Source organism: Balaenoptera acutorostrata (genome assembly GCF_949987535.1).
Source record: "Balaenoptera acutorostrata chromosome 3 unlocalized genomic scaffold, mBalAcu1.1 SUPER_3_unloc_1, whole genome shotgun sequence".
Classification (NCBI taxonomy): Eukaryota; Metazoa; Chordata; class Mammalia; order Artiodactyla; family Balaenopteridae; genus Balaenoptera; species Balaenoptera acutorostrata.
In genome coordinates this window covers 984,873-1,005,252 of record NW_026645489.1, presented here as the reverse complement: position 1 = coordinate 1,005,252, position 20,380 = coordinate 984,873, and the positions used below count along the sequence as shown (strand labels likewise).

The 20,380-nt window shown below is 53.4% G+C and overlaps 1 protein-coding gene across 3 annotated transcripts in view; it reads left to right on the top strand.

The window, feature by feature from the left end:
- The window catches only part of ITPK1 (inositol-tetrakisphosphate 1-kinase), a 162,716-nt gene that overhangs the window by 38,205 nt on the left and 104,131 nt on the right, over window positions 1–20,380 (top strand). For all 3 annotated transcript variants that reach the window (XM_057539189.1, XM_057539188.1, XM_007184258.2), the window contains one exon: window positions 2,250–2,274. Coding sequence is in view for 2 of the 3 variants with exons in the window: in XM_057539188.1 (XP_057395171.1) it covers window positions 2,250–2,274 (25 nt within the window). In the remaining variant the exon portion in view is untranslated. The remainder of the gene's footprint in view (window positions 1–2,249; window positions 2,275–20,380) is intronic.

Below are 20,380 nucleotides of genomic sequence, written 5' to 3'. Positions count from 1 at the left end.
GACAGGGGTAAGGAGGGTGGGAACTGTCTGGGCTGATGTCTGATGTGGATGGATCGGAAGTGACCGCAGCTGCCTTCCTAAGGACATGAGAGCCACGCGCCGGGATAATCTGGATGCCGAGAGAATTAACTCGGAAGGAGAATCCAGGCCGGGCCCGGCGCCTGGCAGAAGCCCTCTCCACCTGGTGTGGGTCACGTACACACGGGCCTGTCTCCTGCAGGCCGTCTGTCTGTCCCCGAGAATCGTCACCCGAGGCTCCCCCCTCAGCTGTTGAAGATCCCCATCCAGGGCTGCGGATGGGGACGGGCAGGGTGAGGAGGCACGCTGAGCCCAACCTAGCCAGTCACAGTCACAAGCCAAGTGACTGTGGCAGGTTACTGTCACTGATGCTCCCTGGGGGCCAGGACGGTCTGGGAATGAGGCAGGGGCTCTGGGGTGTCCACAGGGCTCAGAAATGAATGGTGTGGGTTGTGAGCCGACGCCTGGATGTGACATGGGTTCCAAGTGATGCCGTCTGTCCCCCTGCCGTGGGCTCTGGTGGCCCAGGGCGGTGCTGTCGTGTCCAGCCCGTCCCCTCATGAAATCATGGAAGCAGATGCATATCGGCTGCCATTCCTTCCAGAACTGCAGAGAAAGCTGAGTGACGGCGAGGACCCTGAAAGCATCAACTACTGTGGTTTTCAGATTGGGTTCCTTGGGGTCCGGGGTCCTGGGAGGTGTTGGGTGTGGAGGGCCGGGCAGCTGGGCACGTCCTGCAGTGTGACCTGGTCACCCCCTGCTGCGTCTTGCTGTCTTACGTGGTGGCCTCCTTGTGAGTTTCCGCGCTGTGCCCCGGCGCTCGGAAGGTGCTGGGAAATGCTCGTTGGAGGAGCTCAGTGACAGCCGTGAGGGTTGGCGGGCGTCCCCCCCGCTGTGCCGTGTGAGGTGCCGCGCCTGCTCACCGTGGCCTGGAGGTTCCCCTGGGGCTTTGTGTCGTCTCCTCCCTTAGGCTGTGAGCCTCTCGGGGGCCCGAACCATGGCTGTTTCATCTGTATTGTCCCCCAAGGGCCAAGCCGGGCACAGGAACCGAGCTGCAGCTCCTGCATCTATGTTCAGGGGCGTCTGGATGCCAGGCGGGCGCACAGCGGACTTGCCCAGACCCTGCTCCAAGGAGGGATTGAGAGCGAGAGGGCCCCAGGCCCTGACCTCGCCTGATCACAGCCTCCTCTGAGTGTCTGTGGGGACTCAGCCTCTGTTCTCAGGAAAGCGCGCACGGCCCGGGCTGTTGGCGTGCTGTCTGCGGTCCACACGCGCTCCGCCCCCAGGGGACAGCCCGTCGGTGCTCCGGAACCACGGGCTGGGAAGCGGTGCCCCAAGTTCACCCTGCGTGTGGGGGCCGGGAGAGGACATCGTGAGTCAGGGAAGGCTTCCTGGGAGAGCGTCTGTCGGAGCTGAGTCCTGAAGGCTGGGATGGAGGGTGGAGACCGAGGCTTGGAGATGCCACGCGGCCCTGCGTGTCCCGAACCGCTTGCAGTAAGGGCTGAGGGTAGGGGAGTCGGCAGGGAGCCTTTGTGTACTCCTCTGGAGACGCGGACCCCAACTCAGGCTCCACGGGGTGGGGTGAGTGAGGGCACGCGTGTGGGAGAACGGCGGCCCTGGGATTGTGTGGGGAGACACGGGGAGGTCCAGGCCTGGAAGGATATTGGCGAGGACCGTGGTGGTTGAACCAGGCTCAGAGGGTGGGCAGGGTGTCAGTGGGGCAGAGATGGCCAGCAGCAGACAAGCAGCCGGGCAGGACTGAAGGGCCTGGGGCCTCTTGCACGTGGGAATGTGGATGGGCTGCGGTGGGATGGGCTGAGGCCGGCCTGAGGGACTGGGCCAAGGTGTCCGACCTGACCTGGGAGGGAATGTGGTTGGGGGCTTGGGTTAAGGCCATCGGTGGTGGTGGGGTCTTGGGGTGGTCCAGGCTGGAGCTGCGCCCACGAAGCCTTGGCCCCGGGATTGGCGTACGGGACGGCTGGCCGTGAGCGGCCTCCAGCCAGCTTCCTCTGGGCACCCAGCCCTCTCTTTCAGCCGGAAGGTGGCTTTGAGGACTGGCTAGGAGTTCATAAACCTCCCCCTTGAAAACAAGGCCGTTCTGGGGACCATGGCCTGAGAGGTGCAGCTGCAGTCTCCTCGCTGCTCTGCCTCCAGCTGGCCGTAGTGAAGTTTCTGGAAGGATGCTTCCTGCCTGCTGGAGTAACCTGTGTCTTCTTTGTTTTTCTCCACAGGAAGCGAGGGATAGAAGTCGTGCAGGTGAGTACAGACCACACCCTCGCCGTTGTTCAGCTGGGGGGGCCTTCAGCGTTCACTGTTCCTCCCTCCCTGAAGAGTCTGGGCGCTTGGCCTCTCCTTACGTGCTCTCGTTTTTAACTTCTCTCCCTGTGCAGTCGACGCGATTGCCGCCCCAGCGGGACCGAGCTGGAGCTGGCGGTGTGTCGGGGTTGAGGAACTGCTCTGCTTTGCTGGTGCGGGAGTGATGGCGCCCTTGGCGGGCGTGGGGATGGGCAGGGTGAGGGGCGTAGCCACCCAGCCACTCGTCCTGCTTCCAGATGCTTGCCTGGCTCTGCTGCGGGAGCTGCAGCCCACAGGGCCTCTGCTTCGGCTGTTAGAGCTCTGGGGACGAGCCTTCTCCTGCACTGGACCATTCTTTTTTTTTTTTTTTTTTAAATGTGTAGTGATAGCAAGTTTTAAAAATTTATTTTATTTATTTATTTGGCTGTGTTGGGTCTTCATTTCTGTGCGAGGGCTTTCTCTAGTTGCAGAGAGCAGGGGCCACTCTTCATCGCGGTGCGCAGGCCTCTCACTGTCGTGGCCTCTCTTGTTGGGGAGCACAGGCTCCAGATGCGCAGGCTCAGTAGTTGTGGCTCACGGGCCCAGTTGCTCTGCAGCATGTGGGATCCTCCCAGACCAGGGCTCGAACCCGTGTCCCCTGCATCGGCAGGCAGATTCTCAACCACTGCGCCACCAGGGAAGCCCTATTTATTTATTTATTTATTTATTTATTTATTTATTTATTTAGCTGTGTCGGGTCTTAGTTGTGACATGCGGGATCTTCCGTTGTGGTGCGCGAGCTCAGTAGTTGTGGTGCAAGGGCTTAGTTGTCCCGCAGCATGTGGGATCTTAGTTCCCCGACCAGGGATCGAACCTGTGTGCCCTGCATTGGAAGGTGGATTCTTTACCACTGGACCACCAGGGAAGTCTGGACCATTCTTGTACTATGGCTGACGTGGTATCATCTGCTCCACCGATGCTCCTCCCCCGGCCCCAGGGTTCGTCCCCCTCCCCCTCGTCACCCCTTTTCTGCTCTCAGTGGCCACATCTGATCTTCCCAATGTGCCCCTGGCCCCTGGAGTGTGGACTGAGTCAGCGGGGGCTCCTGACCCCTGTGTTGCCTCACCCTGAGTTGGACTGGGGTCAGGAGCTCACTGGGGAAGGAAGGATGGTTGGAGAGAGGAGCTCTCCCGGGGGGTGGGGTGGGGCTTGCCCTGTGGGCTCAAAATAGATGACAGGCTCGGACCACAGCAGTAATGCCGGGAGGTTGGATCTGCCTGAGAGTGGGGAGGGACGGGGGTTCACGCCAGGGGATCCCTCTGGCCAGCTGCACTTGTCCTGGCAGTGACGACTCACGGGGGATGGGAAGGGGGCCACTGCTCTCTGTGTCGGCATGAAGGTTCCCTCAGCTCTTCGTCAGGGGCAGGCTGTGACATTTGCTCCTGAGGTTTTGCCTGCTCCCTAGCAGGTAGCAGTGGGTCTTGGTGAGACCCGAGGGTGGCCTGGCTGTGCTTGCTGTCGCCCTCTCTGTCCCCGTCCAGGGTGAGTCTGCCTGTCTGTGCAGCTCGGCTGGCAGCCCTTCTTCCAGCTGTAGCTGCAGAGAGGGTAACCCCGGCCGGGGCTACCTCAGGGCCGATGGGGAGCCAGGCCCTCCGATAGAATATCTGCGGTAGGTTTTCATAAAAGCCTGCTGAGAAGCTTTCGGAGCCCTCCGTGTTAACTCCGGCCCCAGTCCCCCTCCCCACACCTAGCAGGTTCGGTGGGTGTTGGTCTCAAGCTGCTCTGCTCCTGGGACCAGGGTGGGGCTGGTTGGTGGGGTGAGGCTGGGCGCCTCTGTCTGGCTGCCAGAGTGGCCGGCTGCTGAGTTCTTCCTCCTGGCCTCGTTCTTCATAGCTTGTGGGTTGAACTTGTCACCCCAAGGCTGAGGTTTGTTTTGGGAGAGGAGGTAGTTTCTAGAAGCCTCTGAGCAGCTGTGTATTTTTCATCCTGCCTCTTCTTGGCTCTGCAGTTTCATGATCTTCACTGAACTTTTCTGTGGACCTCAGTTTCTCCATCCATCAAAAGGGGGAGGTCTGAAGCATACTAAAAAGTATGCTTTCAGTGCCATTTCTGATTGATTAGTAGTGGGTGCCTGGAGGATTCTAAAATCCGTGAATGGCTGAGGACAGGGATTGATTGGTAATGCCTGCTAGGGGTCCAACAGTGGGCAGAGGAGGTACGGTTGTATTTGTGTCATTCTGGAGCTAGGTGTCTCCTAGCTAGGTGTCATTCTGGAGCTTAGGTGTTTCCTGCTCCAGGATGCTTTGGCTTAGTTTTGTCTCTCAGTCCTTTTTAACGGTTACCTTGGAAGCCCCGAGATCCTTTGTAGATGCTCCTATACCCACCACCAAGGCCTAGACCCATAGTTGGAGCGATCGTTGGAGGTTACTGTGTGAAGGGCCAAGTGCTTCCCTGAGGTTAGCTACAGCCTCCCATCAGGGTCCATGAGGAAATTTCTGTTGGGAGCTGTTTTTAGAGGAAGTGAATTCACGTGCTCATGAACAACCACTGCTTAAAAGGTGAAGAAATATGCTTTACCCCCAATACCTGATTTCTGTTCACACCAGATCCCGGACTATAGCACAGTGGGATGCCACCCCTCCCACGGGAGGGGAGAGGAGGGGGGACGGGGGGGTGCCTTGGAGCTTCAGGATGTGAGGGACAACCAAGGGGTCAGTGTGTTCGCTTTACATGGCTTCCTGGGAAGATGAAAACCTTTAATCCACTTTGTGGGTGGAATGAGAAACTGAAGCCATTGTTTTAGAATGTACCAGGCAGAAGAAGAGTTATGAAATCTTTTTTGATGGGCCTACTGTTCATTTTGGTGATGACTTGAGGGAGGAAGTGGTGGCTGGGGACCAGTGTGAAGGCAGGCTGGAAGCCTTCCATGCCGACATCTAAAAATAAAACCCACCACGACACCTCTCTCTTCACCTCCTCCTGGCATCCCCGAGTGTTTGGAGAACTTGAAATTTCAAGACGTAGAGAAAAGGCTCTTTGCAAAAATTGGAAACCAAGCCACTTGGCTGTTTTTTTTCAAAATCAGCTGAGCCTCTGTGCACCAGACCACAGGCTGGTGGGCCACTGGCTGCTGGAGATGGGGCTTTGCCAGTCACTGGGTGGCAGTGACTGAAGAGGTTGAGAGTAAGCATGCCACCAGCCTCCACCCAGTATTTCCTGTGTCAGGTGCTCTGAAGGACATTGTCCCATTTTGTGCAGCCACCTGGTAATGTGAGTGGTGTTTTCACGTCCATTTTAGAGATTAGGAAGCAGGTTCAGAATGTTGTGACTTCTCTCAGGGAACTCAGCTGGTAAGCGGTCGAGTTGGATTTGAGTGCAGTTGGTTTGTCTGTAAAGCCCATGGTTTTTCTGATAACTGGGTCTCCCCTGCATGTTAATAGATGGCTCGGTTTACTACATGCTTCCATACCTGTTATTACCTGGGCTTTGGCTACTATTTAAAAAAAGCATGCTGGGACCTAGGGTCGGGAACCAAGACTGTAAAATGATGGTAAGACCTGCAGTGTTTGTCTTGGTCACGAGACTTGTTCTTCCAGCTATTGAATGGCAGTAGTAACACTATGGGTGCTAACATCTATTGGGCACTACTGTATACCAGGCAATGATGCCATTTAATGGAAGGAAGCATTTGTGTGTAACCTCTCCAAGGAGGGGGTGGGAGCACATTTAAGAAAGTGACTCTTGCAGATCCTCAGCCTCCTCATGTGTTAGTTCCCACAGCTGATCTGCTTGGGAAGGAGCTTGTAAACTCTCCCATCAGCCCTCCATCCATCTCTACAGAGGCAGTGCACGTAGTGGGGGTGGGAGCCAGACGGCCTGGGTTCATGTTTCTGACCGTCTGACCTCGGGCCAGTTTCCTAACCCCCAGGTGCCTCAGGCTCCCTGTCTGTAAAATGGGGATAATAGTGGTGCCTGTCCCCTGGGATGGTTGTGAGGACGAATTGCATTAATTTGGGTAAAGCAGCTGGCACCGTGCCTGGCACACTGGAAGCTGGTTGTCTACAGGAGAAGCACACACTCTCATTACCCACAGGCAGATCTGAACGTGGTGTGTGACCCCGGGGCATACATCCTGCCTGGGCGCCATGTGACTCGTTGTTAGGATGCTGGGCAGGTGAGGTAGTTCCAGTTCTTTGCTTGCAACAGAATTGAAAGAGGGCCTGATTGAGTTGTCAGCTGATAGAACATTAAAAATGAGTTTTGATAATAAATTACTGTAATTCTTGCCATGTAATTCTAAAGGAATTCAGAGAATTCGCTGTGGTAAATCTGTTTCCTTTCCATTTTTTATATTTATTTGAATAGGTGGTTTCAGCACTATAAAAATTGAAAAATGGAGATAGAATTGATAATAAACACTGCTTTATTCTAGCAGTCGGTAATAGTCATCTCTGGATATGTGAAATAATTTTTAAAAATTACCTTTCATCTCTTCTGAGATGTATTTCTAATAAGGCTTAATTTTTATGATTATTACTTATACAAATTTATAATATATTTCTGTTATATTGATCAATTATGTATTAATAGTAATTGTAATAATAATTCAATCCAGAAGAAAAATTTTGACACTTAGAGCTTTATGGTCAAATGAAATTAAAAAATTAAGACATTTGTATTCTTTTTTTTTTGGCCTCGTACTACGATAGACTAATCAATGAAAGGCCTTCAAACATGAAATACACTGATAGTGGAAACATCTCTGAGGGATGTGGATTGGAAATTGGAGTTTGAGGAGGCAGAAGGAGCCTTGCTATCTTTCCACGTGTTTAAGAAGCGTCCGATTCTGTAATTTTAAGATGGATGATGGTGGATCTCAAATCGCTATGGTATTTAGATTCCACTAGATCCATTTAAAAGAGAAACAGTAACAGTTTTATTTTGAAATGTTAATATTTACAATATGTTGGAAATTACATCCTCTACAAGTATTTAAACTTACGATGAGAAATTTCAGATGTCAACTTGAAAATGTGCAAATTGATATACAGTTTTAAACATTTATTTTGGGGGGTTTGGTTTGAAGGCCACTGCTTTAGAGCGTTACCCCGTTTGCTTCCCAGAACCAGGCTCTGAGGCAGACACCACCTCAGAGAGGGGGGACAGCAGGCCGGCTCTCAGGCCATCAGAGGCCCCGCTGGGACTGGGCCACTTGGCCTCTGGGGCCTGTGTGTCTGCTGAGACTCAGAAAGGCTTTGGCAGTGGGCTTGTCTGCAGGCCAGCTGACCTCCCCTAACATGGGTCTGTTAGGCCAAGTGATGCTTGATAATAATAAACACCTGCCGGCCTTTCTCACCTTCTGAGGTGGCCCACACTCTGTCTGTGGAGTGTGTTTCTCTCTAAATAAATCCACTTCTTACCTATCACTTTGTCTCTCACTGAATTCTTTCTACGATGAGACATCAAGAACCTGAGCTTCATTAAATCCTGAAACCAGATACTCAGATCAAGACTCATTCTTGGGCTTCCCTGGTGGCGCAGTGGTTAAGAATCCGCCTGCCAATGCAGGGGACACCGGTTCGAGCCCTGGTCTGGGAAGATCCCACATGCCACAGAGCAACTAAGCCCGTGTGCCACAACTACTGAGCCTGCATGCCACAACTACTGAAGCCCATGCACCTAGAGCCCAAGCTCCGCAACAAGAGGAGCCACTGCAATGAGAAGCCCCATCTCCACAACTAGAGAAAGCCCGTGAGCAGCAACGAAGACCCAATGCAGCCAAAAATAAATAAATTATTTTTAAAAATTCAAAAAAAAAAAAAAATAATAAACACCTGCCGTTACCTGCTCAGGTGGCGTGAGAAGCCCCAGGTGAGCCCGAGTCCAGCAGGGCTGGGAGGAGTGGAAGTCCTGCTCTGTGATCAGGGCTGGGACTCGACTAGAGCACAGGGGGAGAGTGGGACAAGATGCCCTCCACCCCTGTGTCCTCAGGGGCCACCTGTCATGACAATGATGGTCGCAGGTACCTGTTTGCCTCAGTTGTCTCGTCTGTACTATTGTGATGAGGGTGCTGGATGCACAGGGCCCCTTGACTCCTCCATTTCAGGTGTTACCAATTGGCCTTGCTGAGCCAATGAGGTGAGGGCCCCTCATAGCCGGCAGGTACCGATTGGGAAGACTGGGGCCCCCCTTGCAGCAGGATTCAGCAAACCTTTACTGGGTGCCTGCTGTGTACCAGGCTGCAGGTGCTGGGGACTCACACGGGCCCAGGCCCCATCCCTGCAGCTCTCTGAAGTCTGCAGTTGGCAGCCAGGGGCCAAAGTGCTGGGGATCACGGGCACAGGCACGGAGGAGGGTCCTGACCCCGCCTGGTAAGTCAGGAAGGCTTCCTTCCTGGAGGAGGGCAGGGTGAGCCTGGCTAGTGGCGATGAGCCTCGTCCACCTGACAGAGCCCGGCTGAGAGGTAGGTTCGAGCCCACAGCCCCGCTCAGGGCTGGACCTGCTCCCGAGGCCCTTCTCCTCCCGAAACAACTAGGCGCTAAGGTGACCAAGTGCTGAGCACGGCACAGCCGTCACGGCCCTTCCACCCAGTGAACCTTTGTTGGGAGAAAACATTCCTTGGCCACTTGGGTCATCTGTGGCCCGGGGCTCTGCTGAGGTCTGGGCAGGAGGCTTGCGTCAGCCTTGCAGGACGCCTTCCCCTGGGAGCATTTTCCACTCTGACCTGATCTGTGGGGAAGGCTTGGGAGGGAAGCCTGTGAGTTCTCCGTCCCTGGACCCCATCGCCCCTTTCTAGGGCAACCCTGAATTTCGTGGAAGAAGATCCGGAGAGAACAACGTGCCTACTGCCCTGCCCACCTCCAGCCTTGGCATCCTCAGGAACATGTATATCGCATCCCACCCCCTGCCCGCCAGGTTCCGAGGGCTGTCTTTCACCAGTTATCTTCAAAGCGCCAGGGGAGAGGGAGATGGCTGTTAGCACGAGAGGGGTTGGAGTCTTAGTTTAAAATGCAAGTGAGCAAGCTGTAAGTGTGAGAAGCACAGTTGCTGGTTCGAGATTCATTGTCCTCCTTACAAATTCCTTGAGAATTCAGACATTACGAAACCCCAGTCTCTGGAGCGGCCACTGTTTCTCAAGCCGGTGAGGAAGTAAATACATTTCCCCAGCTTGCAAAAGAGTGAAGGGTGGGCTGCAGGCTTTTCCTGGGGGTTACTGCAGAGTTGTTGCCCACTTGAGATGTTGGAGTTCTTTGTGTGTTCGTCTCCCCCTTTCTGCACAGAGCATTCAGGGCAGGAGGTTGGGTGGCAGAGGATAAAGCAGAAGAGGAAAGGCTAAGAGAGACAGACAGAAAGACGCCGAGAGCAGGCCACATGCCCAGGGCTGATGGAGGACTGGGTGCTGGGCATCTGGAGTTGGAGGGGTGCAGTGACAGGGGCCCCGAGCACGTGGGCAAGCCTGGAGGGTGGGAGGGCTTGTCTGTGCCTTTGTGGGCCCTGCGAGGACACAGGGGCAGCAGGCATGAAAGCAGGGAGTGGGCGGGGGGCGGGGAAGGCCTTACGGGGAAGTTGATGCCTCTTGATACAGGATAAACGAGGCGTACGTGTGGGTGGGGAGGTGAGGTATTTGAATGTCATTTCAGGCAGGGAGCACAGCCTGTACGAGGACCCAGGGGCTGGGAAAGGGGGTCTTTTGACTGCCAGTGGAATGGTTTGGAAGTGCCGAGGCCTCGGCCGGCCGTGAAGGAGTCAGGAAGCAGCCAGGTCAAGAGGGCGGCAGGGCCAGCCCACAGGAGGGCCGGGTGAGCTGACCATGGGATGCTGGGGGCATCAAAGGGCTTCTCCGTGGGAGAGGTGTGCGCGCCAGTTAGAGGTGATGGGGGAGGGTCCCAGTGGGAGGGCACACGGTGGGGGATTAGACAAGCCGGGCAGGAGGGTGAAGAGCTGGGTCTTCTTGTTGGAGGCTGGGGCTGGAGCCTAACGGGGACCCTGGGGTCTGGCTGGAATGGACGCAGTAGTGGATGGCAGGGGAGACAGAGGGCGGGGTGTGGTGCCTGGGTTGGGGGGGGAGCGACAGAGAGTGAGGAGTCAGTCCTCAGGCTGGGGGGTGCAGGAGGAGGAGCAGCAGGGGGCGAACGCTGGTTCAGACAGGTGTGTTGAAGGCAGGCAGCTGAGTTCAGTAGCTGCTTCCTCATTGAGAGCCAGAAGGAGAGTCACATGGCTGAGTGAGTGGTACGCCTTCCTCCAAGGATTATAGGTGCTGGATTCGCCATTCACCTTTAAAAAATGTATGTTATTTAGTTAATATTTTCACGATTCAAAAATTGTTTCAAGAAGTACGTTGTTAAAGGTGTCAAATGATTAATCCCCAGCTGGGTTCCCTCTGCCACCCACTCTCCCTCCAGGGTGGCCCAGCTGGCTGACCTTGGTGCCTCCTGGATTTTATTTCCAGGTAATTGGGGCCCAGGTAGGATTGGACACCTGTGAACATTCTTCCTTCCATCTGCTCCCTCTACTGGGTGCTCTGGAGCCCAGTGTAAGGGGCTTGGGGAATATTGGTTGCCTTGGTGTTTCTTGGGCCCCTGACATCCTTGCAGCTGGAAGAGCCCAGGGCAGCCAGCTGGCCACTTCCTTATGGGCAGGGGCTTTCTGAAGGCCACCTGAGTATGACTCTGATGCTGACCTCTGGCAGCAGACCCCAGTACCTCCAGGGAGGGTGGTCATGGGACTGGGAAGTTGGCTCTGCACAGAATGTTTCCACGTGGCCGTTTGGGACCATAATTGGGATATAGATTGTTCTTGGCTGAGTTCAGCCTCCACATGGAATCCAGAGGTCTGGGTTTGAGTTTCCGTTAGTCTATTTTCTGACTGTGTGTGATCTCACTTTCCTCATCTTTAAATTGGGATGACACTTAACACGCAGGACCTAAGACGCCTAATAGAAGCTCAAGGATTGTGGGCTTATTTTCCCTGATCCTTTGTTATGAATGGTGTGGTTTATATGTGTGTAGGGCGGGGGATACAGCTGCAGGTGAAACTGTGCTGCTTAGAAAAATATGTTGTGCAAAGAATGTGATCTTTCTGTCCCCCTGCCAAAGTAACACTTTTCGGTTTCTAACTATTGTGGATTTTAACTTAATTCCTTTTTAAAAGATAGATTTTATTTTTTAAGATTTGAAACACAGATATTTGTATCATTTTCAAAACTTTGAAAGTTGTTTTTATTCTTATTTACTTAACATATATTTAATGAATGGAGTTAGTCACATTTATCTGTAAGCATGATCATCAAAGTATTTTTATAATAGTGATACATGGGGCTGGGGAAGTATTATATGTTGGGGAGCATACCAGCTGTTCATAGTAGCTGTTCAGAAGAGATCATATTTTGGAGGGCAGCGTGGGAAAATGACGATGTAAGTGCTGTCGACGTCTACTGAATGGTTTCAGTTCTGCCTGTTTTATTTTTATTCTTGAGCTTTTTAGGCTTGCTGTTACAAATAGCAACCATCTCCGGCGTCAGTGCAGTCCTGCGTGGCTTCAGAGGGCTGTGAAGCTCAGTTCTGGGGTGTTCTTTCCTGGCCTTTGACTCGCTGAGTCAACTTGAGTAAATCCTTGAACAGAAAGCACTCCGGCCAGGCAAGCTGGAATCCGGGTGCCTGGGTGGGCTCTGCGGGAGCCAGGCACCCACCCCCAGCCCACCCCCACCCCGGCTGCAGCACTGGTCCACACCACGCGTCAGGGTTCCATCTCCTCGTCCCTCTGCCGTTGGCGGGCCTTCCGATTTCACTGGCCACCTCGGGGGTTACAACAAGTAAGCACGTAAAAGCGAAAGGAAGAAGAAGCGTGGCGAAATAGGAAGGGCTTAAAAGGGATAGAAAGAGCCAGAAGCAAAGGTTCCGCTTTGAAAGTAGCCACCTGTTTTGAGGTTGTTCTGGGGTGAAGTTGTCTAGAGTGTTACTCAAAGTGTGGTGCCCCAGCCATTGCCTGGGAGCAGGTTAGAGGGCCAGCCCAGAGCTGCCGAATCCACGCCCCCAGGTGAGCCGGCGGGCACGTTTCCAGTTGCAGAAGCTCCATTGCAAATAGTTGGTGCCCGTTTGAGCTGGGGAGGGTGCACCTTCTGGGGCTGAGACTCTGTGTGAAATGGTGAATTGACTTGAGGACCCCGGCGGCACAGCTGGCACTGGGAAAGCAGGAGTGGAGACGGGCGCTGCCTTCTGCTGTTTCGCGGACCACGAAACGTCCTTAAATCTTTCGGGGGCTAAGAAGCTGGCGTCTCCCTCTCCGGCCCCCTCCCCACTCTCGTGTTTCTATTTGTGCTGTTAGACCTGTTCAGATGTCACCTTGCCAGTGACACCTTCCCTGCTCCCCCAGCAGACCTCCCCCCAAACTGGAGCTGCCTGAGGATGCGTGCTCCTGGGCCAGAACCCTCCTCTGTCTTTTTTTTTTTTTTTTTCATGGTATATCTCATTTTATTTATTTGTTTATTTGGGTGTAGTTTCTTTACAATGTTGTGTTAGTTTCTGCTGTACAATGAAGTGAATCAGCTATACGTATACATATATCCCCTCCCTCTTGAACCTCGCCCCCCACCCATCCCACCCATCTAGGTCATCACAGAGCACCGAGCTGAGCTCCCTGTGCGATACAGCAGGTTCCCACTAGCTATCTGTTTCACACGTGGTAGTGTATATATGTCAGTCCCAACCTCCCAATTCACGTGTCCACACGTCCGTTCTCTACGTCTGTGTCTCTATTGCTGCCCTACAAATAGGTTCATCTGTACCATTTTTCTAGATTCCACATATATGCGTTAATATACGATATTTGTTTTTCTCTTTCTGACTTACTTCACTCTGTACGACAGTCTCTAAGTCCATCCACATCTACAAATGACCCAATTTCTTTCCTTTTTATGGCTAATATTCCATTGTATATAGGTACCACATCTTCTTTATCCATTCATCTGCCGATGGACATTTAGGTTGCCTTCATGTCCTGGCTATTGTAAATAATGCTGCAGTGAACCCTCCTGTCTCTGAGGAGGGCAGCACCTGGCCCTGTGTGTGCTCTGTGTTTGCTGGGTGAATGAATGAAGGACTGAGCCGAGAACTTTCTATTATGGAAGACTCACGTAACATAGCAGATTAGGGAGGGCAGTACAGGGCACCCTGTGTGCCCATCGCTCAGCTTGGTGTCCGTGACCACCTGGCCAGTATCACTTCCGGGAGACCTCGTTCCCCACTGGACAGTTTGAGGCCAGGCTTCACCATTCTGTCAGTTCATGCATGAATGTGTCACTACATGTCTCTGTAAGGTAAGGACCAGCCCTTGTTCTTAACCTCTCGGTGGGCCATTCAGAGGTGGGTTGGGGTGCTGCCAGGCGATGGGCCCAGCTTCTGGGTCCGGCCCCTGCGCTGTAGCAGTTCCCGGCCCCTGGGAGGCGAATGAGAGGCAGCGCTGGGGCAGGTCCTTGGGGCCCTGCTATCTTCCTGCTGACTTCAGGGCCGCTGGTGGCTGTTAGAAACCCGGGATGTGCGTGAATTGATTGGGTTCACATTGGTCCCTCCCTAGGAGTGGTCATTATAACGGTGTTGGGGAGATGTTCAAAGCAATGTGGACACAGCCTTACTGTGTTCTGGGAACTTCTCTAAGCGCTTACGTGCATTAAATAATTTAATCCCCACAACAATCCAGAGAAGGACTGTTATTTAGTGCAATTATTAGCTCTATTTGATGGATAAACTTTTTGTTTGTTTGGTTTTTGTTTTTGGCTGTGCCGCTTGGCTTGCGGGATCTTAGTTCCCTGACCAGGGATTGAACCTGGGCCCTCGGCAGTGAGAGCTCTGAGTCCTAACCACTGGACCGCCAGGGAGGTCCCAGTGGATACACTTTTATTATCCCTGCTTTACGGATGAGGAAACTGAGTCAGAGAGAGCTTGCCCCAGCCTCTGAGCCGGCGTGAGGCAGAGCCGAGCCCAGCACGCAGGCTCTGGTCCATCTCATAACCTCTACACCCCACTGCTGCTTGTGCATCATCTCTGAAGCCAGCGCTTGCTTGCAGTTCCTTTGCCCGGGTGTCTTGACCTCTCTCCTGGACTGGCCCATCTGCTGCCCAAGTGCTCTTTCCCAGACAAGCTCCATCTCGTCACAGCGTGGCTGCAGGGCCCAGCGTACAGGGTGAAGACCCTTCCTTGGAGGGATCCACAAAGCCTTTAGCAGTTGGTTCTCACTCTGGGGAGCCCAGCCCGGGCCACGCCCTCACGTGCACCCCAGAGCACCGTCTGCAGAGCCTCAGCCTGCTCCTGCATGTATCCTGTCCCGGCAGCCCGCCACGGCCCTCGTCCTGTTCCATCTGGTGGGCACTCATTCATCTGTGTGGCCAAGCTCACTGCCACTAGCTCCTCAAAGCCTTCCTGGACCCCCCAGGCCCAGGGAGCCTCTCCGTCATCTGGGCCCCCTCCACCCTGTGCCCCCAACCTCCTAGGCACAGAAGCTCCCATTCCATGGCATAATCACATATTCTGGCAGCTTCTCCCCTTCTCTGGAAGCTCCTTAAGGCTGTGGACCATGTCTTCTCCTGGGGGCCCTGCCAGCCTGGCGTGCCTTCTGGCTTATAGGTGCATCTTATCACTGAATCTTTGGAAATCAGTGGAAAAATAATTAAATATGGTAGAAATATATGAATTAGAAAAGTTCCCTATTCATTTTATTCTCCAGCAATAACCACTGCTAAGTTTTCCATTTTTTCCCCTATGCCTGTGCTAATATACCCTTTTTTTTTTCTCTTTTGGTTTTCTAACACCTATTTAAAAATCTTTTAATACTTTCAAAACTGGTATGTGAAGATCTAATGAGCCTTTGAGTGGAGGAAGTAGAGGAATAACGTATTTGTATATTGTGGAGGGTTCTTAACCTGTGCTTGACGGTGTGTGAAGGCTGAGGCCGGGTGAAGGGTCTTGGAATTTCTTTTTTTTTTTCTTTTTCCCCAGCACTAGGGTGATGCGTCATGTAGCACCACTTTGAAAGGTCAGAAAGTGTACGTAAACCGGAGAATTTCCCTTGTACTTATGAAGTGCTAACTTGTTAGTTTGTCATTTTAGCTATTCCCAGAAAGAGAAAACTGCGTTACTTTCATTACTTTCATAGTCTAGGGATATTCCTGCCTTTTAGTGTTCTGCTCTAAACTCTAGTGTTTACACGCTTATCTCTTGCCCTGAAGGCAAGGTTAGTAAGATAGGATTAAGTCGAGGCTGAGGAACAGAGGAGGATTAATACTACCTGTCAGGCCCTGCTGCTGTGAGGGTACGGCAGGGTAGTTCTGAGCTTCCTGGTAGCCAAAGCGTGCAGGGAAATGAGATTAGCTGCCATGGAGGAGAAGAACTCTGAGTTCCCAGGAGGGGGAGTAACAAACCATGGAGAAGATTGAACCTTCCTTCCTCAAATGTTGAAGAACCTCGTCAGTGTCACAAATCGGAAATTCTTCTCTTGACCTGGACAAAAAGGGAGACTTTCAAGAGAAGCAGAAGTATGGTGGCCTGAGCACATCCTCCATGAGTCTGTGGTGCAGGGACATTGTCCTTTTGGCGGGGGCAGGGGGAGCTCTCCTGGACCCACCCCCACCCCCAGCCCCTCTGCCTGGCCAGCTCTCATTCTGCAACACCCCGTCCGCCTGCAGCTTCACTCTGGAGCCATCGGGATTTGCATTCATCTGCCAGCGGCAGATTGGAAATCATGGTGGCTTAAAAGAATTACCATGTTTATTTCTCTCCATGTGAAAGAAGCCGGATGCAGGAACTTAGAGCTGGTGTGTGGGCTCCGTAAAGTTGCACGGAACCCTTTTCTCTCTGTGCCACGCCATCCTCCGCCCTGGCTTCTAGGCTCCGGATCACCTCCTTGCTGAAGATGGCTGCTGGGGCTTCAGCCATCGTGTTGACATTCCAGGCCGTAGGAAAGTGGTCAGGGAGTAGGGCACCCCGCCTCGCACCTGAGTCTGTTCTCCCTAGGTGGCCTCCCCAGAAGTCCCACGTTACACTGCTGCCTACCTTGCCTTGGTCACGAGTGTTCTAATAGGCACTCGATCCTGGCGGCCAGCAGGCTGGAAGTGCGGTCTTTTGGCTGGGCATGCTGTCCCCTCACATGAACTTGGAGAAGAGAGTGGGCATGGGTGTTGGGCTGCAGCTGACTCTGCCAGCACACTCGGGCTCTGGACTTACAACTGGACAAGTTACCCCCAAAGAGCCGTTGACAAAAAGGCAATAATACTGGAACTGGCCTTGCAGAGTTGTCATGAGATTGAGCCAGTGCAGCGAAGGAACGGCGCAGAGCCTGGTACGTAGCCGTCCTCAGAAGCAGCTGTTTGTTATTATTTACGGGAGCCATTATCCTCGTCGTCCTTGCGGCCCATGGAAATTCATATGACTCTAAAGTGTTGTGCAGGTGAACCATTGGGTTGGTAGATGAGCCAAAGTAAAAGGATCTCTCTTGTTTGATTTGTTATCACAAGGAAAGAAAAAGAAGCCAGAAATGTCTACAGTGTCAGTTGCACCTGTCTGGTTTGCTTAGAGCAGGGCTGACAGGGACCTTGCTCCTGCTGTGGGCCCATGGGGTCCCCACTCGGGGGCGCCGTCCTGGACGTGGCAGCCCGAGGCCTCTCCTAGGCTGGGGTGTGGGCAGCCTGGTTTGTGGTACCCTCTGGGGTTGGAGCCGAGTTTGCCCTGGCTGGGGGCAGGCTGATTTACCTCCTGTTTCTAGATCTCCCTGCGCCCAGCCATAATCGGGTAAAGGCATCACCTCTGAGGGGTGCTGACCCCTGACCCTGGCCACATAAGCCCTCCTCCCCAACCCGGCGTGCTAGCTTCGCCTTGGCTGGGGGAAGCCCCAGGAGGCATGTGCACAGCTGCGATTTCATGGCTTTTCCAAAAGTTTGTGAACCCAGAGCTGCAGCTTGGCTCCCCTTCAGCCATCCCCACCTTGAGAACTCCCCCGGGAACCCCCGCAGTTTCCACCCCCACCTTCGCCTTTCTCCCAGGTTCTCTGATGTCCTGTATGAGTGACAGGCAGGGGCAGACCTTTCAGGGACCCAGTCGGCCTGGCTGCCGTGTCCCCCTTCCCCGCAGGCCGGTTTTCCAGACGGACCAGCAGTCTGAGTCTTTCTCGTTTTGAACATTCTGCAGTGCCCTCAGAGCATACCCTATAAGGAGATCCCGGCTCACGCTGTGTCCGGAGAACTTGGCCTGGAGCGGGGCTCACTCATCACTTACACAGAAGCCACTTGGGAGGCGCTCAGAGGTCCGATGGGAGTTGGGGGGGTGCTTTCATCAGGTGTCCTGGGGGAACATTTAGGGCTCCCCGGTTCTCAAAAGAAGGTGACCAGCCTGGGCACCTGGGCAGCGATCACCTAGTGATATTGCTTCAGAGCTCTGAAATGCCCACGTAATGATTCCACAGCGCTGTGATGTCTTTGGGCTGCGCTTCTGTGAACCAGCCCAGGTGGCAGCAGTGATAGTCTGGGCCTTGCCCACGTTCCCACTTTCCAGGCGAGAGCACTGAGGTTCAGGCAGGTGGAGTGTCTTTGCCCTGTGCTGCCCAGAAGGTGAGCAGCAGAGCTGGGGTTGGATTCCAGGCTGTGCAACCGTGAAGCCAGTGCTTGCTCTGCCCCTTCCCACCTCCCCCTGGACTGAGAATTCAGTGACTGGCCCCTGGTCCAGCTTCTCCCCTTCGTAGCTGTGCAACCCTAGGCAAGTGGCAAAACCTCTCTGAGGCTCATCTACCAGATAGTGACAGGACTGATGAATGTGATGAGACCAGGGCAGGTGGGAAGGCCTTCCTAAAGGAGAGCCGTGAGTAGCCTGAGGTCAGGTTGGGGGCTGGTAAGGACCTGCCAGCAGCTCACTGGTTTTCTTGCTCCTGAGATCACTTGAAGGGTCCTTTGAAGCCCATCCCTTTGTCTGATGGGTCAGAAATTTGGCCGCGACTTGGAGTCTCTCCCATCCCTGGTGGGTGGGGCCCCTGGATCCCTGGGCATGCAGGGTGTGGGTTTCCTGGCGTGGAAGCAGCCCTTGCCTCACTGCTTTCTCCCTGCCCGGGCAATATTTTTGCTGCAGGCCCTGCCAAGTGGAAATACGTTATTTACAGTGTTTTGACAGGAGCATCAAAAGCCTGGCTGAGAAAGGATGCCTTTGGGACTGAGCTAGTGTCCTAGGAGTGTGGCCTGAGGGGAAGGGAGCCTGGCACAAGAGGAGGGGGAGATACACAGTGGGGGGCTGGGGGGTACCCATTTATTGAACTTGATGAATGTGAGGCCCAGCCCTCCCCTAAGCCCAGGGCTTAATAAGAGTATGTATCGAGTGAATATCCCAGGCTGACCATTCCCGGCTCCCACTTCAATAAGGACAAGGGTGTCCCCAAGCCAGCTTTGGGCCTCAGCCTTCTTGCTTTGCTGTCTGAGGCCTCAGTGCCATCATTTGCCTGATAGGGACAAGGACCTCTGATGGGGAGAAGATGAAACACCCTGAGGTGTGTTGAGGCCAGGCCCGTCTGTCCGCAGAACCCAGGGACTCTCTAGCCGGGCCGTTCTGGACCCGTTTGCTGCCTCAAACGGTATGGTGCTGCCTTGGGACCCGGGCCACCCGCCAAGGTGGCACCTCCGTCTCGCTTGATTCTCTGACCCTCCAGAAGCAGTTTGAAAATGTCTTTCAAAATGGTCCAGGAGGGCTTCCCTGGTGGCGCAGTGGTTAAGAATCTGCCTGCCAATGCAGGGGACACGGGTTCGAGCCCTGGTCTGGGAAGATCCCACATGCCGCGGAGCAACTAGGCCCGTGAGCCACAACTACTGAGCCTGCGCGTCTGGAGCCTGTGCTCCGCAACAAGAGAGGCCGCGACAGAGAGAGGCCCGCGCACCGCGATGAAGAGTGGCCCCCGCTCGCCGCAACTGGAGAAAGCCCTCGCATAGAAACGAAGACCCAACACAGCCAAAAATAAATATAAATAAATTTATTAATTAAAGAAACGTTTAAAAAAAATACTTAAAATAAATAAATAAATAAATAAACCATGGTGACTGTCGCATGACTGCAGGCCACGAGGGGGACCAAAAAAAAAAAAAAAATGGTCCAGGAGAGCCTCCTTTGTGGCTGGTAGGAGCAAAATGTGTTTACTTGTGGCCCAGAGATAACCAGCAGTCGCCCGTCACGAATGTCCTTTGAGTTTTTTCTCTCTGTGTAGAAATGGAACATGTTTATATATTTTAAACAAAATTGTTTTCTGTTTGTACCTGCTCCCCTCAAACACACTTAACATATTGTTGATCAAGTTTCCCCTTTTGTTAAAGGCTCCACTCAGGCTTGTTTTCTTTTTCTTTCTTTCTTCTTTTTTTAAAAAAATATTTAATTTATTTATTTGGCTGCACCGGGTCTTAGTTGCAGCACACGGGATCTTCACTGCAGCATGCGGGCTCTTGGTTGCAGCATGCATGCGGGATCCCTGAGCAGGGATCGAACCCGGGCCCCCTGCACTGGGAGTGCAGAGTCTTAGCCACTGGACCGCCAGGGAAGTCCCACAGACTTGTTTTCTTAATGGCTACATAATGTTCTCTCTGTCAGCAAAAGTTACTGAATTCTCTTGGTGGATGTTGGCTGTGGTTCTGGTTTGTCACTTGTAAATACTGCTGTGATGAACATCTGGTTCTTTTATTGTTGGGGCAAGTTGGTGATTATTTCTGTGGGCTATGTGAATAATAAATCATATTTGTTGTTTTCACAGTTTATGAAAAGTCGTATGTACTCCTTGGGGAAAAAAAAGCCCAACATTATAGGGAATTGTAGAAAGGGACATTGGTTTTGGAGTTTGTCCTGCTGGACTTTTGGATGCACCCAGGTTCTGTTTCTCTCTCATGCGTCCTCTCTCCCCTCCTTCAGTTCTCACCCATGCCCCGGAGCTCCCCTCTCTGTCCTTCATGGCTGGAGGCTGTTGCCCGTGTGTGTTCCCGACCTGGGGAAAGGGATGGAGAGTGTGGACCCATGCTGAGGTGTTGGCCCCTGGGTGGGTGGTCTCCAGCACCGCCAGGCTGCAGGCTGCTTCCCTGGGCCCA